The sequence below is a fragment of the Cyclopterus lumpus genome, chromosome 19 (assembly GCF_009769545.1).
Source record: "Cyclopterus lumpus isolate fCycLum1 chromosome 19, fCycLum1.pri, whole genome shotgun sequence".
Taxonomy (NCBI): Eukaryota; Metazoa; Chordata; class Actinopteri; order Perciformes; family Cyclopteridae; genus Cyclopterus; species Cyclopterus lumpus.
The window spans coordinates 13,624,596-13,643,602 of NC_046984.1; the positions used below are offsets into that span (position 1 = coordinate 13,624,596).

Genomic DNA, 19,007 nt, shown 5'->3' on the forward strand with positions numbered 1-19,007 from the left:
TAATTGGTGTGGGAGTTCCTGTCAATTCAGTTGAGGCCGCCCAGGTCGATACTGACCCACTGTGAGACAGAGGCAACTCTATGCTGGATAACTCTGGACTCGCATACTACATAAATAAGTGGCTGTCTAGCTGGCCAGGACAATACCCTTTTCAAAAGAAAAATAAGGACGCCTTCGAGCTTCCTCAGAGCTGACATCTCCCATGACCTATTTTTCATTATGGCTGATTGCTGGTGGGTCGCTGCGCAGTGCTAAATGGAGAAAAGACAATACACAGATGACGGCACACACAATGTGATGATCGCTCTTTGCACCGAGTCCGACCCGAGCTAAATGATGACTAATGGTCTAATCTGAGACTTGTGGTCTTGACTGGTTTATGCCGAGTGAGGAGATAAGATATCCAGAGGAATGGGGAAGCAGTGTTATTTATAGTTATGCTAGGGACGTTTCCCCTCCAAAGACGGAGGAAAGGAAGTTGCCGTTCTCCTCAGAGAGATGCTGACGAGGTCGGGCTGGAGACCACTGCAGTGGCAAGCTGGGAAAAGCTGCATTTCAGCGGGTCGACAGCCTTTAATCCCCCAGGGACGGCGGGTGACATCTCCAGAGGTGATGGAGGGGAAAGAGGAAGCCAGGAGCCAGGGGACGCTTAGAAGAAGTTGCAGCACTTTACCACAAGACACAGCCTTAGGACTAGCTGTGAGCAGTCTGCTGGCTGTCCCCATTGAGCCATCGTACACACAAATAAACAAACAGACCCCGCATACATAAAATTCATCGCAGCTTGTGTAGCGGAAAGTCCCCAAACGGCACCATGAGTGGATTTCCACATCACAAAACCTCAAGCCTCATCCACAGAGTACTGCCCGAAGGATCCACACGCTGTGTACACACTAACACGGCTCAATAACCTCCCCCTCATCCAGGCTTGTGACATCTGCAGAGAGAGCCTTAAAGAAGTGAAGAGAGCGGGAGAAGCACGCCGCTCCTCTCCTCTCTCATTTAGAATTCTCTCATCAGTCTTCCCCATGCAACGGAGGGACATGTCAGGGTTTATTAATCGCTCCGGGAAATATTATTGACCTGGACCTTCTGCTCGCTCTCTCCCTGCTGCAGTCGGTGTCTCTGCTCTGCTGCCTCCACATTCCTTCAGTGTCCTGTCTGGACACTGCGGCACAGCGTGGAGGCTTCAACACACAGTGTCTTCATTGACTATGCTCTTGGCCTGGGCTTTCACTTCACCGCAGCTGCAAAGCAACACGCACACACATACACACACACACACACACACACACCCACACCTGCAGCCTTGGGGAGACAAAGCACACTCTGCTTCATTATGGGCTGATAGCAGGTCTGTGCTGGTGCGCATTGCTTGGGTTCCAACTTTTGTTCAAATGAAAAACTGCAAACATCTCAAGACTTATTGGTTTTCAAACCTTACTAGCCGATTTCAAAAGAAATGAGGTGCGTGAATCGGTGTGATGTGAAAGCCATTCCGAATGCTCAAACACTAGAATCGATCAGAGATGCTCCTTTATCCTTCCTCCTCTGCATTCTGCTCCCGGGAGAAGGAATGACCAGAGTCATTCAGCTGAGACTCCTGGATGTCACTGTGTGTAGGAGTTCTGGACAGAGCATGTGGTGCTGTGGGTGTTGGTGTGTGTGTTGGTGTGTGTGTGTGTGTGCATGTGCATGAGTGTTTGTGTTGGGGGGAGGAGGTGGCAAAGAGTAGAGCATGAGGGGTGTAGGTGTTAAGCCTCCTAGATTTTAACCAGGCCTCTTGTTGGCGTGTGCGCGTGCGTTCGTGCGCGCGCGTGTGTGTGTAGATCCTGGAAATCACACATTTCGTCATGGCATTGCCACGGAAACAGCTGAAGGAAAACAGTTGTTATCAGCTCATCAATTCATCAGAGTGGCGTTCACTCAAGTTCTCTTTGCTCAATCTGATAAAGCATGAGCATGCACGTGAATACAGTAGCAAAGCATTCAATTAGGTAAGCATGGAATAGTTACAAGAATGGTATTTGTGGATACATGTTTTTTCTTTTGATAGAAAATTGAATTAGAAATATATAAACGGCTGTTTCCTTGGCCTGGGTGTTATCTTTTGACATTTTTCTTTTTTCTCAATGGGTTGGTGAGGGTGTTATTGTGCCAGCCTTGTTTCTCAAAAATGTGATTATTGTGCCTCCATGTGGGCATGTTAGGCATTACACTGTACAATGTATGACGGGGTTAATGAATGACCAGGATGGGAGTGTGTTGTTCCATTGTGTCTCCATGAACTTTGCACCGATGAGCACATTCCTGAAAGCATCAGTCATAAATAAATAAATATGCCTCAGATATGTCAAAAGCTTTTTATGTTCCCTGAATGGGGGATATTATCCAGCGGCCATGTTCATATTTTGCAAACATGTCTGGCACTAAATTGAATATTCTCCTTTTTTTCTCTGCAGCCACAATGGTCCCACTTCTGTTTTTGGTGGCAACCACAACAACATCCAATTCCACCGGCAATGGCAACCATACACAAGGTAGGCGTAATAACGAGGGCAATGCACCTCGACATGTGAGGCTAAACAACATTGAACAATTTGAGATGGCAATAAAATCCCATTGCCAGCTGCTGCACTCATCACTTTCCCCAAAGATATGATTATTATGTGTCTTCCTGCTTGATAATAGCTTTTTCTACAGCCTTGTTATTACCGGATGACAATGAACTTCAGCGGCTCTGGACTGTAATTTACGGCTCATTGTGCGTCTTCATAAACAAAACTAATAGTTGGCTGTGTGGCTGTGACTCTTGGCTGAGTCTACACACGTTGAGCCTCTCATTTTCGGTCAGACAGACGGTACGAAATGAACTGAGACTTCTCTCTGTAGACAAAATACTGCACAGGCCAGTTATTAAATCAGGCCTGAAAGCAGAGGAGAGCACCGAATGTGCCAAGTATTGATTTTTAAAAGTTTTTTTTATCAGTTAATGCAATGTACACATTGGCTCAAACAAATGAATGCATCCACGCGTTTTGCACATGCAAACATATGCACATACATATGTATCGTCGGCTTTGCTCCCTCTTCCTGCTTCTTTGTTGCCGGTGCTCACTGACCCCCGGTCCTGCTTCTCCTCCTTCCTCAGAAGACGTGACATCCCACAGTCAGCACATCCTCCCCATCGTGCTGGTCCTGTCCCTGCTGGTGCTCATCATCGCGCTGCTAGTCTGGTACTTCCTCAGGTAAAAAAAATCTCCTACCCTCGCCAGGACTCACCCACCTCACCTCATCCCCTCACAGGGCCTCGCTGACTGGCCGTGATCCCAGGGTGACAAACACTTCCTCCTTTAGTCATTGAGGCGGAGCCCAGTCAGGAAGTGCTGCTAGCTGACTCCCTCACGCTTAGAGAGAAGAGAGCAGGCAGTCGGGCTGTGACAGTGGACCTAGTTGGGCAACAAAAGAGAATAAATTCGGTACCACTAGAGCAACGTTTTTTTCCAAGACATCAGCTAATGAGAAAGAATAGCTTTTCGAGTTTAAGATGGTAGGTTCAGTCGTCTTTTGTTCACGGCTACCCACGTCCTTTGGGAGGTCTTCAAGTTTCATTTTGTAGCTCTGCGTTAAAAAGAGTTGAAAAAAAGAGCATGGCATCATTGAATCTTGTGTTGTTCTCATTTTATTGTATTTGTTTCTGGCAGGTTAAAAAACCAGAGAAAAGCAGTCGTCACAACAGTTGACAAGAAGATACCAAATGGCATCTTGGAGGAACAAGGTAATGTTGTAAATTGGATGTCGTGAGAAGGAGGGTTGAAAGGCATCGGCTTTTACGTATGTGCAGGTTATCTCAACCCTGCATTGTGGCCGTGTTACTTCCTGTGGTTAATATGAGGAACATAAATGTGATACGATGACCACGTTGAAGCTTTTTGACACCGCATGTACTATTATGACTCATTTTTAATTCTGAGCTTTGAGCTGCATCGTTTAATTTGCAGAGCTGAGCAAGTGTGAAGTGTATTAACAGCTATTGGGCTCTCCAGGAAGTACCACGTACTGAGGAGAAGATACGTCTTCTCTTATCATGACATTACAATGGAAAGTACAGAGCAAGTTGTATTCTTGCAGATGGGAATGCAACGAGGATATATGGCTGGAAAACACACAGCACACCCACGGTAGTAACAAACAGAGCAAATATGAAGGCATTAGCTGAGCTGCTAATTACAGTGATCACAAACATGACACATTGCAGAAGGGTCTTATTCCGGTGCATAGTAACTGCAATCAAATGCTATATTTTATAACATTTATTGTTTTGCCTTTTATGACAATGTGTGTGTGTGTGTGCGTGTGTGCGCTGACTTGATATGTGTTGTGTTTTAGAGTTTGGATACAGTACTGAGTCGCTATACACCACTGTGCCACCAGGTCAGGTATACAGTACAGGGTGGCGGTATCAGATGTTACTAACACCTCCTCTCGGTACTTTTTCCAACCTACATTTTCCAAAATGTTGAGCACTAACAGAAATGCTTTAGAGAGGTTTCCGTTCAGAAACCTGCCCACATGGTGCTGGAAGTGGCTTCTCCCCCGGTGTCCTTTGGTTCTCTAACGCCTGCTGATGTTCGGTGATCATCAAAAATACTTACATCCCTTGTTTTTAATTTGTTGAGGTGTGGGCCAACATAAGATTCGAAGACCATTTAGTCTTTTGGTGGGCTGTTTGTGAAGATCCTTGCGGAGTAAATTCAATAAGCTTATTGTCTAATTCAGTGATTCCCAACCAGGGGTACTTTGATAGTAGACATTTTTGATGTGATTTAAAGTATATGTGGAGTCACGGAGGATATATGAGCGTGTTTGAGTGAAAACTAGTGAGCAAGTGAACCGAGAGGTTAGCTGAAACAGAAATGGATAAATGGTTGACATTTTCAGCTAAAAGTTAGATGGTTGCAACATCGTTCTGCCACCACAAGTGGTTATAAAAATTAATATATTTGAACAAACAGCAAGAGCACATTTAGTTGTATGAAAACATTATTGTAGCAACTAATATTAGATAGGTGTGTCATCTCATAGGGCTACATCTGGTTGGGAATCACCAGGTCTTTTTAAAACCCAATCCTCTGAGCCGATCATTAATTAAATCATTAAATAATGTCCTTATTCTCTTGGACACGGCGTATAATTCACCTCTGTAGTTCTAACCTCTTATCAGTCCAGCGGGGATAATAAAACCACTGACTGTTCTCCCCACAGAGCAACAGACGGTGGTCCTTCTGCCCAGATCGCCTTCGGCCTCCAAGACCTACTTCCCCATCCCAGTGGATCACCTGGAGGAGGAGCAGAGGCTCCGCTCAGCCGACGATGGGAAGCTCTTCAGGGAGGAGTACAACGTAAGCATCCCCTCTTCTCCGCCTGGAGGTCGGACGAGCAGGTGGTCGCACAGTCGTCTGTATTCTGAACAAAGTGCTGGACGTACTGTTCTCATCAAGTCATTTTTAATAGGTTTATAATAATAATAATAATATTAATAAGCTTATTCTTAAAGAAGTGTGGGTTAAAACTGTTTGACTCACTTGAGACGCTAAGCAATGGCAACATCTCTGTTGTACTTTTTTTAAAGCTCTATTTAACCCTGACATAATTTTTTAATTTTATTTTTTAAGTGCTGTAAACATCCATCCATCCATTTTCAATACCGCTTATCCTCATTAGGGTCGCGGGGGCGCTGGAGCCTATCCCAGCTGACAATAAAATCAAATAAATATAAACCCTTTAAATAAAATTAAATACCCAAACTATCATTAATAATATGTAACTTTGCGTCTCCGAAAATGTCAAAAGCATTTTATTGCTTTTTTGGTGTCTTCATAAGCCTCATAAGCTGTCTGTTCATGAGAAGGCGGAAGATTCAGACTTATGTGTGTATTTCTATATTTCTAGAAAACTACTTGTCCATGACACATACTGTACACATACAAACACACACCCATGAAAAATACCCTCTTGGGTATTTGTGGATATGACAAAATATACATGACTCATGGTTCACGTATCATTTGATTCCGCTTGCCAGCACAGACAGAGGAAGTTGAAGCTACTCTTAACGATGGTAGTGAAGGAAGTGCCGACACGGAGGCTGAACAAAGCCCTGCACTCAGCGGATCACAATGCACGGATCACGGCCAGTTAAAAGTCCGTATGGGAGGTTGTGGAGAGCATAACTGTGATCTTGCTTTGCAGTCCTTGCCAGGGGGTAATGCCCAAGGGACGTATGAGGAGGCCAACAAGGACGACAACAAGGAGAAGAACAGATACCCCAACATCCTTCCTTGTGAGTTTACTTTCTGTTCTGTAGCAACTCGATTTTATTTAGCTTCACACCCAGAGCTCAGTTTCCTTTGGTTCTATGTGAGCTTCAGTCTCAAATTCGGTGGATCCTCATCAGTCCCGAGAGCTTCCTCACCCTTCATTGAAGTTGGAGTTCCTTGCCCTCATCCCTGTCTTATTAATACTCATCTGCGTAGTTATTTTTTCCTCACCCATGCATTCTGATCTTTAAAAAGGATTGGATGAAAAGATTTAATACCGCTTTTATGTCTGTTCTGATCTCTACAAAAGCTGTAAAAAATAAATAAATTGGCAACTTAGTGCTGCATGAAACGGGATACCGGTGATAATTTCCTTTTTTTTTACGAAATTAATTTTCAAATGCCGCCGTACTTGTGAATGGCCATGATGACTGATCCGGCCGACTGCATTGCGTACCATTCAATCACGGTTACAACTTTGGAACACAACGATTGGTAAACCACAAATAACTCCCTTTTGAGAGGGGTAAACAACGCGGCACACATCGATTTGTAAAACTAACCCTCCCGTAAAATGGCTAATTATGTGCGGGACAATTTGTTTGCCAGGAGCAGTTGCCAGGCAACCGGTGGAGCAGTGTTCCCAATCATTTCCGGTCTTTATGGTGGATGTAGCTTCATATTTACCGTTCAGACATGAGAGCGGTATTCATTTTCTCGTCTAAGTCCTTGGCAAGAAAGCAAATACACGTATTTCCCAAAAGATTAAATTATTCCTTTTAATGCTCTCTATGCTACATGATCCGTAATCGTGTGTAATCAGAGTAATGTTACATACTGTGGTTTTTTGCTGTAACCCTCTAAACTTTCCGATGGTATTTTCACCAACAGATGATCATTCAAGAGTGGTGTTGACTCAGCTGGATGGGAATCCCTCTTCAGACTATGTGAATGCTTCTTACATTGATGTGAGTTGTGCGTTTTCATCATTCTTCTTAACACGATGCATTTATTTGTAAAATAGCATTTGTGTAGCAAAATAACAATTAATGCCTCATTTTGTTTTGATTGAATTTGATAAATCAGCTTGATGGTTGGTAACAATTTCATCTTGAATGAGCTGTTAAAGTTTTCTTACGAGTATTTAAGGACTCCTGCTCCATGTTGTCACTAAATTTGGTTTAAAAGATTTTTTTTTCAATTTATTTTAAACTAAAAGTACGGCTTCAATGTCTCTGTCATCCAGCCACGTTGCAGTTTACATCCACATCTCAAAAATGTCAATTATTATCGAGTATTAATTAATAATGCATATATCATCATAATTACTTACTTTGACCACCAAAATTGATTCAGGTCGTTATTAAGTCCAAGTGGATGTTTGTGAAGAATTTGAACAAATTTGCTCAATGCATTTCTGAGATATCATAGAATGGGACAGACGTGAAGTCACAGTGGCCTTGACCTTTGACCTACAAAATCAAATCAGTTCATCCTCATTCCAAAGGTTTGTGCCACATTTGAAGAGATTCCCTGCAGGCGTTCCTGAGATATCGACATAATAACTCCACGGTCGATGCGGCGTGAAGTCCTAAAAAGTCTTGACCTTGGAAACAGCAGTTAAAGAGACAATCCCACCACAAAGTCCATTAGTGGCTGCAATAGAACTTTTATATTGACTTTTTTAATTAGCTTGATATTCATCTTCAACAGGGTTACACGGAAAAGAACAAATTCATAGCAGCACAGGGTAAGATATAATGCACTTGGAAATGAAATCCATAATTAAGTAATCTATATTATTGTGATGAATCATGCGTTATTATGATCATTTTGTCTCACAGGTCCAAAAGAAGACACCGTAGCAGATTTCTGGAGGACGATTTGGGAGCAGAAAGTAGCGACTGTTGTCATGCTGACAAATCTGAAAGAAAGGAAAGAAGTGAGTGATTTGAAGAGGCTTTACTACGAGCTCCAGGGTTTCTTCCCCAGTCGGCTCTGATTTTCCCTGTGAAGGGGGGCAAGGGAAAAAGTAATTTTCTCGTTAATGGAGCATCACAAAAAATATTTTTTTTGAGGAGAAATGAGCTTTCAAATAGATTGCATTAGTTATGGCCAAAGGTGATACCATGAAACTTAATTAAAACTATTCATTTCACACCTTTTTAAAGCTCCCCTCTGACATATGTTGTCTCTGCCATAATTGCTCCGTCTTTTATTGTGAACCACATGAATCAGAACTCCCTCTCTAAACAAGGAGCGAGAGAGATCAATAAGAAGAGAATTGGCGAAGACTTAAATCGAAAGTCGATGGCCACATAATGTGTAATGAAGTCCTCCACGGCAGTATCACAATCACCCAGAGAGGACTTCTATTGACTTCCCTTTTACTAATCTGGACTGACTGGCTGTGAAATTGAAGCATAATTACCATTAGTAATGCTCACCTTTTTGTGAAGTCATGCATTTGACTCGAGACAGTTTGTTGCTTGAAAGAAAAAAAGCCTTGAATGCGTTCCAGAGGAACAACTGGTTCGTACCGGAGGACTTTATTACTGACTGGCTGTCATCTCTCCCCAGGACAAGTGCTACCAGTACTGGCCAGATCAGGGCTGCTGGAGCTATGGGAACGTGAGGGTGGCGGTGGAAGACTTCACTGTCCTCGTGGACTACACCATACGCAAGTTCTGCATACAACATGTGCGTTGAAAGCTGTGGCTGGTGTTTGTGAACCATGTTGTGGACATGTTAATTAATGTTGTGATATGTGTAGCTCGGTTCCTTTTTCATTCCGCTAAGTCCACGACACGATTTCTAAGATTTCTAAAGAAGCTGAATAAATCTCTGTTTCCACAGATTGCCTTCTGCAGGTGTTTTTAATGCCGGTAACTGTGTTTTCTGCCTGCGTCTGTGTCACTATGTAGCAAGCCAGCGATGCTGTTAAGACTCCAAGGTTGGTCACCCAGCTCCACTTCACCAGCTGGCCTGACTTTGGAGTTCCTTTCTCCCCCATCGGTATGCTCAAGTTCCTCAAAAAGGTCAAGGTGGTCAATCCACCCTTCGCCGGGCCTATCGTGGTCCACTGCAGGTAAACAGAGATCCAAGCTCACTGTTTATTATGTTGTTGTTGTTGACTTGGGGTGCTTTTGCCTGAACATCATTTTTAAATGGTTTAATTGTCCAATTTGTTTCTCTGGAAAACAAACCGTGAGCTCTGTCTGGACACATTGTGGGTGACTAAAGCGATGCACTTGGTTTCACTGCTGTTGTCGTGGTTTGTCTTTGTCTCTGCAGCGCTGGGGTCGGGAGGACGGGAACCTTCATCGTCATCGACGCCATGATCGACATGATGCATGCGGAGCAGAAAGTTGATGTGTTCGGGTGCGTCGCTAAGATACGAGAGCAGCGCTCGCAGCTGGTTCAGACGGATGTGAGTTGGAGACGAGTTCCCTGCTGTTTATCACGTCACACTGACAGTTAATATATGAGAATGATCCTTCAATCGTCTGTGAAATGTTAAATTGTGCCTATGCATAGTGTGTGTGTGTGTGTGTGTTCATCAGTTTGTGTGCATTGCCCCCTCAGATGCAGTACTCATTCATCTACCAGGCCCTGCTTGAATACTTCCTCTACGGAGACACGGAGCTGGACGTGTCCTCTCTGGAAGGACATCTGCACAAACTGCACAACACCTTTGCAAACGGCGACCGAGTCGGCCTCGAGGAAGAGTTTAAGGTACACAAAAAAGATCACATCTAAGAAATTATGAAGTACGTTACACGCCAAACTGAGAAATTGCTATTATTATGTTATTAAAATGACCTCTCTTCATTTAACCGACAATGATAGAAAAATACGCTAAACAATACACAATAGATTAGTTCATCCAGAGCCATATTTGCTCCATGTGCAGACAAAAAATATGCTGTTTAACATTTACCGTTACTTACATACAGATACTTCTAAAGCATTAGTTTGAAGCCCATTGTTGTTGAAAGGTGTTATACATATAAACTGTATATATTATTATTATTATGGCAGTGCAAGAACAGAGATATGCCAGAACCTACTGATTCAAATCTCAAACTCAAGCCTTGATTTAAATAAATCTTACCTTACAACGATCCAGCAACTTTCATCTACTAATTGTGATTCATAATTAACAGTGTAACTTTTTTTATTTCCCTAAGATTATTAGATTTGGGCATAAAAGGATAGTGGATGTTTGCATGCTTGTAACATTTTGTTTTGCTTTTATTTCTGCTCAGAAACTGACCAACATGCGAATCATGAAGGAGAACATGAGAATGGGGAACCTTCCTGCCAACATGAAGAAGAACAGAGTTCTGCAAATTATTCCATGTAAGAAAGAAGGAAACCCAGAGGAGTAAACGGATCGGATGTCTGTCTCATGTACACTGGTGGAAGATTAAATTAAACTAAATCATTGAGGGTTTTTTTGAGGAAGAAACCTTTCAGGAGAGCAACAGAGGAGGATCCCTCTCCCCGGATGGACAGAAGTGCAACAGATGTCATGCGTACAGAATGAACCACATTCAAAGCATATGACATAAATTATTCCTATAAAAAGAGAATACGCAGAACAAAGATGGAAAAATGACTAATTTATGAATACCAATAGTAACAGCAGCCGTGGATTTTGACATCCGGATTATTGTGTCAGTGTCCCTATGTTTAGAATCTGAACATGTTTTTCCAGTCTTCCAAATCTTTTCTCAGGGAGTCACTCGGACCACTTTGTGTACTTGATACTCTGTGAACCTGTTTTTTAAGCTGCTTTCTGTTTCCTGTTCTATTCCCATTGCAGATGACTTCAACCGAGTTATTCTCTCCATGAGAAGAGGTCAGGAGTTCACCGATTACGTCAACGCATCTTTTATAGATGTAAGCACATTTTTATTACCTAATGCATATTATGTTAGTTATATTAAACTACCTGCAGCATCATGGGTCTTGCTATTGACACATTATTGGGCTTGAAAAGCTGAGGACGTGTGTGTGTGTGTGTGTTTGGCGTGACTCAGGGCTACAGGCAGAAGGACTACTTCATTGCTACCCAGGGCCCTCTGACACACACCGTGGAGGATTTCTGGAGGATGGTGTGGGAATGGAAATGTCACTCCATTGTCATGCTCACTGAGCTCCAGGAGAGGGAGCAGGTAAGCTGTGATTAATGGCTACATTAACCACCGCAGCGGTGCAACGTTAAACCATCTGTGCTCCAACTTCCCGTTACTTTTAGGACCGGTTTATGTTTGTTGCAGTATTTCATTTCCTGAACCGAAAGTGCCCGAAGAATATTTACATTCCACGTGTTTTCGCTGCAGTTTGTATTTAACGTGTATATATCGCCAGCAGTGTGCACGCACTTATCTGTTATTGTCTGTTATTGCAGGACAAATGTTGTCAATACTTGCCCGCAGAGGACTCGGTCACCTACGGAGATTACACAGTGGAGTTGAAGGGAGACACTCTGTGTGACACGTTCAGTCTACGAGACTTGGTACTCACCTTTGTCCCGGTAAGCAAATCCACGTTGCACTATCGCACGCCAGTTAATGCGTCAGACAGTGACACATTATGATAAAAAGGCATTCATTGGCCCTCTTGATGCAATTCCTTTGAACATTTGAGGTACGTTGTTAACTTTGAGCCAGTAAGATTGGTCCTACTTAAAATCTTAATAGTGTCACTAAAACTATTACCATTTTTTTTGCGAGTTTATATTACATTATGAAATGGTTATTAGCATTTTTCCTGCTGTAGTTAGTATATACAGTTAGTTAGTTTAGTCCAATGTTTCCCAACTGAGGGTTCCCTCCAAAGGATTATACTTATTTGGGTAATGAGATGATTAAGAAGAAAAAAACAAAGTTTCATGTTTTAAAGTGTTCTGTATACTTTGCATTGTTGTGATTTGATCATTTTTAAGCCTCTCTTTTGTGGAACTGCTTACAATCGCAAGATCCCACAAACCATTAACAGTGAAGAAATTAAACAATTGTTACAATCATGTGTGAATATTTGACAATTAAAACTTTGTACAGGCTCCAACATTATTGTCTTATTACAAGTGAGTACTTGAAACTCTTGTGGTCCAGAGGAAATGTGGTGGGCAGGATGTGTTTAGAATTATCTAGTGAGAGGCTCCCATCTGATTTATTATTATAATATATATATATATATATATATATATTTATATATATTCAGTCGTACATTCCTGCCTCACGGAGCAGCATTCCACCACTAATCTGCTGCACACTTAATCTACTCCGACATTGCATCTGCCATTGTGCTTTTGTACACTGCTAATGATATTAATGAACTTGAAAGATATTAATATTACGATCTCTCGTCTACCTGTTAATTTCCTCTCAAAGGAGAAACAGACGAGGGTGATCAGGCACTTCCACTTCCACGGCTGGCCGGAGATCGGCATCCCGGCCGAGGGGAAAGGCATGATCGACATCATCGCCTCGGTGCAGAGACAGCAGCAGCAGTCTGGGAACCATCCCATAGTCGTACACTGCAGGTGGCTTCAAAACACACACACACACACAAACACATTTGAGAATTTTTTTTTTTTAATTGCTGTGGACATGTTTTTTTGCATGCGATGCCTTTTTAAAATATGCACACTTTTTTTCATTTCCGAGCCGCCGTTGGAGCTTGAATCGGTTTCAAAGAGCTTGAATTGGTTTCAAAGAGCTGTTTGTGTTTGTGTGCTGCAGTGCCGGTGCAGGGCGAACAGGTACGTTCATCGCCCTGAGCAATATCTTGGAGCGAGTCAAAGCAGAAGGCCTGCTGGACGTGTTCCAAACTGTGAAGAGTTTACGCATGCAGAGGCCTCATATGGTCCAAACTGTGGTACGTAGCGACACAACTGGATCCCGAATAAGTCAAATAAATGTCTCATATTCATCACTTCCTGTTTCTTGCTTCATCTCGATGGAAACCGATTCTACAGACTACCGCCTAACCTATTTCCTCTCTATTTATTCCATAGGAACAATATGACTTCTGCTACAGGGTGGTACAAGACTTTGTGGACATTTTCTCCGACTATGCCAATTTTAAATGATGAGATTTGCCTTAAACATGGTTTTTAATGTTGTTTTCTAAAGCTGGTTTGTCAGTTTGTGTTTCTTTAACTTGGTCAAATGATCTATTTTGCTATGCACTTGTCCCTCCATTAAGTCCATCCTCGCTGTAATATACTGTATGTCAGTGGATGAAAATTGTAAATGAAAAAAAGTAAAATAATGTATATTTCACATCATGTATCATAATTATTTTGTCATGAAGTGTTGTTTCAAACTTGGTCTCCTTTGTTTCAGTTTTGTTGTATAATACTGTATTTTAAATGTTTATCTAAGTGTTATTTTGAATTGACCACGTAATATTTTTAAAAGTTGTAGTTATTGTAAATGTATTTATGTATTGACGACATTCCAATCTTGAGTTTGGGGAATACGACGGGAATGTTAAAACTTTTTTTCTTCTTTTTTTTTTTTTATGTAAACATACAGTCATCATTTCATTTATTGATGACTTCTATCTGAGATTAGAGGCGATATTTAAACAACATACCCAAAACAAATGTGATACTCTTTCCAATGGAAATATTGTCAGAAAAGAATGAATCGCTTAAGCCATAATGCCAAGAACGTAAAGTTATGCAACAGAGGCTAAGATGACGACACGGGTTGATTTCCAATATGGATTCAGGCAAAAGTTTCATAGTTAGACGTATCACAGTCATAAAATACCATAAAACTGGTTTTGTACCTCAAACTAAGTGGTATGCAACTACATGTAACATGGATGTAACAGTCTGCCTTTCGTCTGTAGACAGCAAAAAGTATTTTTGCTAAAATGACTGCACATTAAAAAGCACATAACTAAGCCTTTTGCCAAGAACCTGCAATGTTCAAGAATATGTTTGCTTTATTTGTATTATAGATAATTTCACAAATCAGTGCCATATGTACTTTTTTAAGACTTGGGGAAAAGTAGAACAACCCTCAGATGAAGGCCAGTGGTCCTCGGATAAGGTCAGTGTGGTCTCTTAATGCAGTATAGACGGGAAAGTACTTAGCCGAGTCCTGCAATAGCAAAAACAATACACGCGTGTGGTGCTTCAGTGCCTGCTTATTAATGCCAGAGCAACAACAACAACAAAAAAACACCCCAAACTATCAACGTTGAGGGACTTTATATCTTTTTTTCCAAATACATGGGTTTGTTTTTTCACATATGTCAAAATGAAGAAGTAGAACGTTTCCTAGAAAAATGATAATATTGATGTATTTTCTTCTCTACGGCAGAAACCCACATCTATCTTGGTACTCCAAAATGAAACCAAACATTGTTGAATGATTTGATCCAGCTCTGCTTTAATCCTCAATGAAATCTGTAATGTTGCTGACGTTGCGTGTAAATACTACATGACAGAGTGCTGACATTGTGAAGGTGACTGAGCAGCAGGGGACGGTCCAGTGATTGGTCATTTGTTTGTGCTATCTGTCTGTGGGAGGTGCAGTAGGAGAAGGGACTCAACTAAACAACCCTTTCCTGTGGTTTCTGTTCTGTCTATTGCCTTCCTTTTTCAGAAAATGGAGAATACTTAGTTTAACCTACAGCTCTTTGCCTTTTTTGTTCTGTGGGTGGTCGAACCACTTTTGGATACTCAATGTCTTTCAAATGCAATTGCAGTATTAAATTCATCTGAAAAAGTGTCAAGTGAAAGTTTTCTTTGGATGTTTTAGCTGTGGTCTGAAGAAAAGAAATGTGTAAACCGCTTATTAAAAAGAAAATCATGGTATGTCCAAAAAAAAGAAATGGTGTTTCGGGACATATTATGTCACGAAAAAGACATAGTAACATATGTATAGTCATAATTCATAGGATTAAATGTCTGAAAGAAAAGTCACAAATTCATAGCATTCTATTTAGAAAAAAAGTTTGTTTATGATTCAAAAGTAATATTGTAGTCTGAAAAAATGCATTACAAAGTCATGAAGTAATATGTGGAAAAAGTCACAGTAAAGTTTGTCAAATTTGTATTCTTTTAAATCATAGTATAGTATTTTGAAAAACATCAATAGTATAGTATGTCAAAAGCCAGAAAGAAATCATCCTATAGTATGTATACAAATACTAATAATATAGTATGCGTGTAATAAAAATTCGAAGTATACTATTTTATGCCATTAAAAATGCTATAAAAAAGGAAGTCAGGTGCCCACTTTTTCTTGCTGTAATCACTCCTCCTGTTTAACCATTAAAAAGATCCTTTCCTAATTCACATGTGATGGGGGACAACATCCAAAGACCTCCTTCCATGCCAAAAGTAATTAAAATATAAATAGCTGTCGGACTATAGCATACTTGGATTAAGTGCAATTAGTTAGTATTGTTAGTTTAAAAGTCCCGTTTGCCTGAACAGGCCTGAACAGGTTGACGCTGCAGAGCAAGGATAGTAACAAAAGGAGAACATTGTGTATTCAAAGCATGTAACTTTTAAATATACACACTTGATTTCAGTTGGCTGAAACCTCTCGTTAGCTTCAGATGAGAATGAGGACTGCATGTGTCTCAGATAGGTAACAATTGGTTACCTGGCTATGGTTTCAGGACGGACGTGAAACATTTTGAACCAATCCTTTAAGGTCAACTGCAATATTCTTTGTTGTTGTTAAATCTCTCTTGGCATGCGTATGCATCAATGTTGCAGATAGCCATAGTGAGTCACGGCCCCGCAGAGGAACACCAAGCCACAGTTAGAAAATGTGGGATTTAATACCAGCAGGAACCGAACAAAACACAATAGGATGAATTCATAACAAGTCACACAGAATATAACCGACTGTGATTAAACAAAGAAAGAAAAACCTCAAAGTAATTCAAAACATGCCCAGTAACAATAGGGGTCCAGTGTTTCTTGCCTGCATCACTCCTCTTTCCACATTTCATTTTTTTCTATGGAAAGTTCCCATTTGAGATAGTTTTAGTGTCATCTTCTGCTCGGAGACTGTCAATCACCTAAAATCAGAAAAGACTTATTATGGAAGTGATACTTTTGGTCAACAGGGGTCAGTGTACCTCAATATATATATATATATATGTATATATATATATATATGTATATATATATATATATATATATGTATATATATGAATATATATATATATATATATATATGTATATATATATATATAGATATGAATATATATATATAGAGATATGTATATATATATAGATATATATGTATATATATGTGTATATATGTATGTATATATATACATATATATGTATGTATATATATGTATATATATATGTGTATATATATATATGTGTATATGTATATATATATATATGTATATGTATATATATACATATATATATATATATATATATATATATATATATATATATATATGTATATATATATATGTATATGTATATATATACATATATATATATATATATATATGTATATATGTATATGGTAATATACTAATTAAAAGGAAAATTCAACTGATAATAACATGTACATCTTTGTAAAACAATACCACTCAGTCATAGGTCATGTCACACTATCCTGACCATTAAAGAGTGAGACCACTGTGTTGATGTAATAAAGACAAATGTTGAGGTTGCTCTATAGATGATGAATAATGCACCAACTCTAGATGACTAACTCAAATTATAGATATAGAAACATAACATGAAATAGAATTGGGACTGCTTAAAAAAGGTGATCAGAAGACACAATCAGAAGCTGTCTAGGTCTCCTCACTGTAATCAAAAGGTTCACATCCACATGAATCCACACAATATTCTCTGTACGAGATGGATGCGTCCCTAAAACCGTGATAACAGATACTTCACAACAAGACGAGGCAAGAAAGTTCCTCTTTCCGGGAGTCACATGACAGATCAACAAAACAACAAACAACGGATCTCCTCCTTCCAAATATAAATGTGTGCTGGCAATACAGCTTTTATCCACGTGAATTTTCCACCAGTGAGGAGTATATTTGAGCTATTTCTGCCAAACAATCATGTTTCTTATCTTGTACAAAAACTCAAGTGACAAAAAGCCTCTTTGTTGACAATTTCCATTTCCTCTGGGACCGGGCGCCATGGTAACACTCCTCAGCGGGATGGGCATTAACCCAAAGAAAGGTCAGCACGAGTGAAGAGGTCATATGAATTATGTATTAACCCTAACCGACTCTTATTTTGATTGACCTCCAACTAATTTTATTTTGTCATTCACAAGGCTTCCCATTTTCTTCCTAATATAATATGGAACATGAGCCATTTGTTGGCAGGGTGCCCAGCGCTGTGACCCCCGTTATGAAATGCTTTCATGTGTAGCTTAGGAAACTCATTTCTTATTACACTATGGGTATGTGTATATGTCGAGTCTTCTTTCACCAGTTCTGTCCGTTTTTCCCCCCTAATGTGCTCACATTCCTTTCCCCGTCTCCTGAAGACAATACAGAGAGAGCACCACAGGAAGTAAAGAACAAATAAGATACAAGTATATCTGAATCCTTTAAATATTGTATAGTACAAAAGCATGGTTTCTAATGTCTCCACCTCTCCGCACAGTCTCAGTACTCTTGTCTCAGTGGGGCTGTGGCTGTCACAGGGTAGAACTTGGAGACTGAACCATTAATATCCTCCCGAGATCCCATCTGTCTGTTGTCTACTTCACATCTCCGAGTCTCATGGCTTCATAATGACTTGTTGTCACTCTATCTTCCTCTCCCTGTCTCTTCTTCACAGCTCAGTATCTTCATGCATTCTCAACAGACACTTTAAGTCTTCCCATAATTCAGTCAGGCAGCTCTTACTGGGTTGTTAATGTTACACAATGCCCCAGAAAAAGCATTAAGAGTGAGATCATATTCCTCCTTAGTTCTATCAGGCGATTACGCTTTTCAAGCTTCTTTTTCATGAAATGCAACATCTGATGAACAAACGCTCAGTTTGGAACCAAAATAATAAAACGTAGATGAAAAGGGAATGGTTGAAAGCCAAAATGCTTGTGAGGCTGCTTTCTTTATCGATGCTTAAGGGATAAGCCTTGTATTATTGTCAACAAATAAAAACCTAAAGTTAGTAGGGGTAAGATCTCTGATGACAATGCAATGTAAAGGTATGAGTTGACAGTATAAATATGATATAGGATATTGTACTTTTTAGAGTTTAAGTTAAATTGTTAAGGGGCCTAAACCTGACCCCTGTGGGACACCGCACTTTTCTCGTTTCAAGTTACTAAGGAATATGTAAAAGTCTGCATCTTTCAATTTACAGATAAATCAAGTTGACCACAGTTAAAATACCATCAACTGTGTCGAATTAAGTGAACACAAACATAAACCACACTAGCGTCATTGCTCATTCATTGGGCACTGGCGTCATGCTAACTGTGCTCTAGTTTGCAATAAACCTGAAAACATGCAAAGTTAGTTGCCTGAGGATACAATAAAAGAAAAGTTGGTTATAAGCCTATAATTACTATAACAGGGTTCAATTATTAATACTTTATTGCCTTGTCAACATTATTGCCCAATAAAAACAAACAATAAGACATATAAACATAATTATCAGAACTATGAAGACAGAATAAAAAGTAATAACAGGGCTCC

General features: G+C 40.2%; 1 protein-coding gene across 7 annotated transcripts in view; it reads left to right on the plus strand.

Annotated features, from left to right (window-relative positions):
• ptprea (protein tyrosine phosphatase receptor type Ea) overlaps positions 1-15,083 on the plus strand; it is a 47,202-nt gene extending 32,119 nt beyond the window's left edge. Inside the window, exons 3-22 of one of the 7 annotated variants that reach the window (XM_034558194.1) lie at positions 2,463-2,540; positions 3,152-3,248; positions 3,705-3,778; positions 4,390-4,434; positions 5,266-5,402; positions 6,253-6,343; positions 7,212-7,288; positions 8,034-8,070; positions 8,165-8,262; positions 8,901-9,020; positions 9,245-9,408; positions 9,615-9,750; positions 9,906-10,055; positions 10,589-10,682; positions 11,149-11,225; positions 11,366-11,500; positions 11,737-11,862; positions 12,722-12,873; positions 13,073-13,208; positions 13,348-14,261. In XM_034558194.1, the coding sequence (XP_034414085.1) occupies positions 2,468-2,540; positions 3,152-3,248; positions 3,705-3,778; positions 4,390-4,434; positions 5,266-5,402; positions 6,253-6,343; positions 7,212-7,288; positions 8,034-8,070; positions 8,165-8,262; positions 8,901-9,020; positions 9,245-9,408; positions 9,615-9,750; positions 9,906-10,055; positions 10,589-10,682; positions 11,149-11,225; positions 11,366-11,500; positions 11,737-11,862; positions 12,722-12,873; positions 13,073-13,208; positions 13,348-13,422 (2,094 nt within the window). In that variant the 5' untranslated portion in view covers positions 2,463-2,467 and the 3' untranslated portion in view covers positions 13,423-14,261. Of the gene's footprint in view, positions 1-2,462; positions 2,541-3,151; positions 3,249-3,371; positions 3,551-3,704; positions 3,779-4,389; positions 4,435-5,265; positions 5,403-6,252; positions 6,344-7,211; positions 7,289-8,033; positions 8,071-8,164; positions 8,263-8,900; positions 9,021-9,244; positions 9,409-9,614; positions 9,751-9,905; positions 10,056-10,588; positions 10,683-11,148; positions 11,226-11,365; positions 11,501-11,736; positions 11,863-12,721; positions 12,874-13,072; positions 13,209-13,347 lie in introns of those variants that run through there. The other 6 variants (XM_034558195.1, XM_034558197.1, XM_034558198.1 and 3 more) reach the window with 6 other exon arrangements.
• The last annotated feature ends 3,924 nt before the right edge of the window (positions 15,084-19,007 follow it).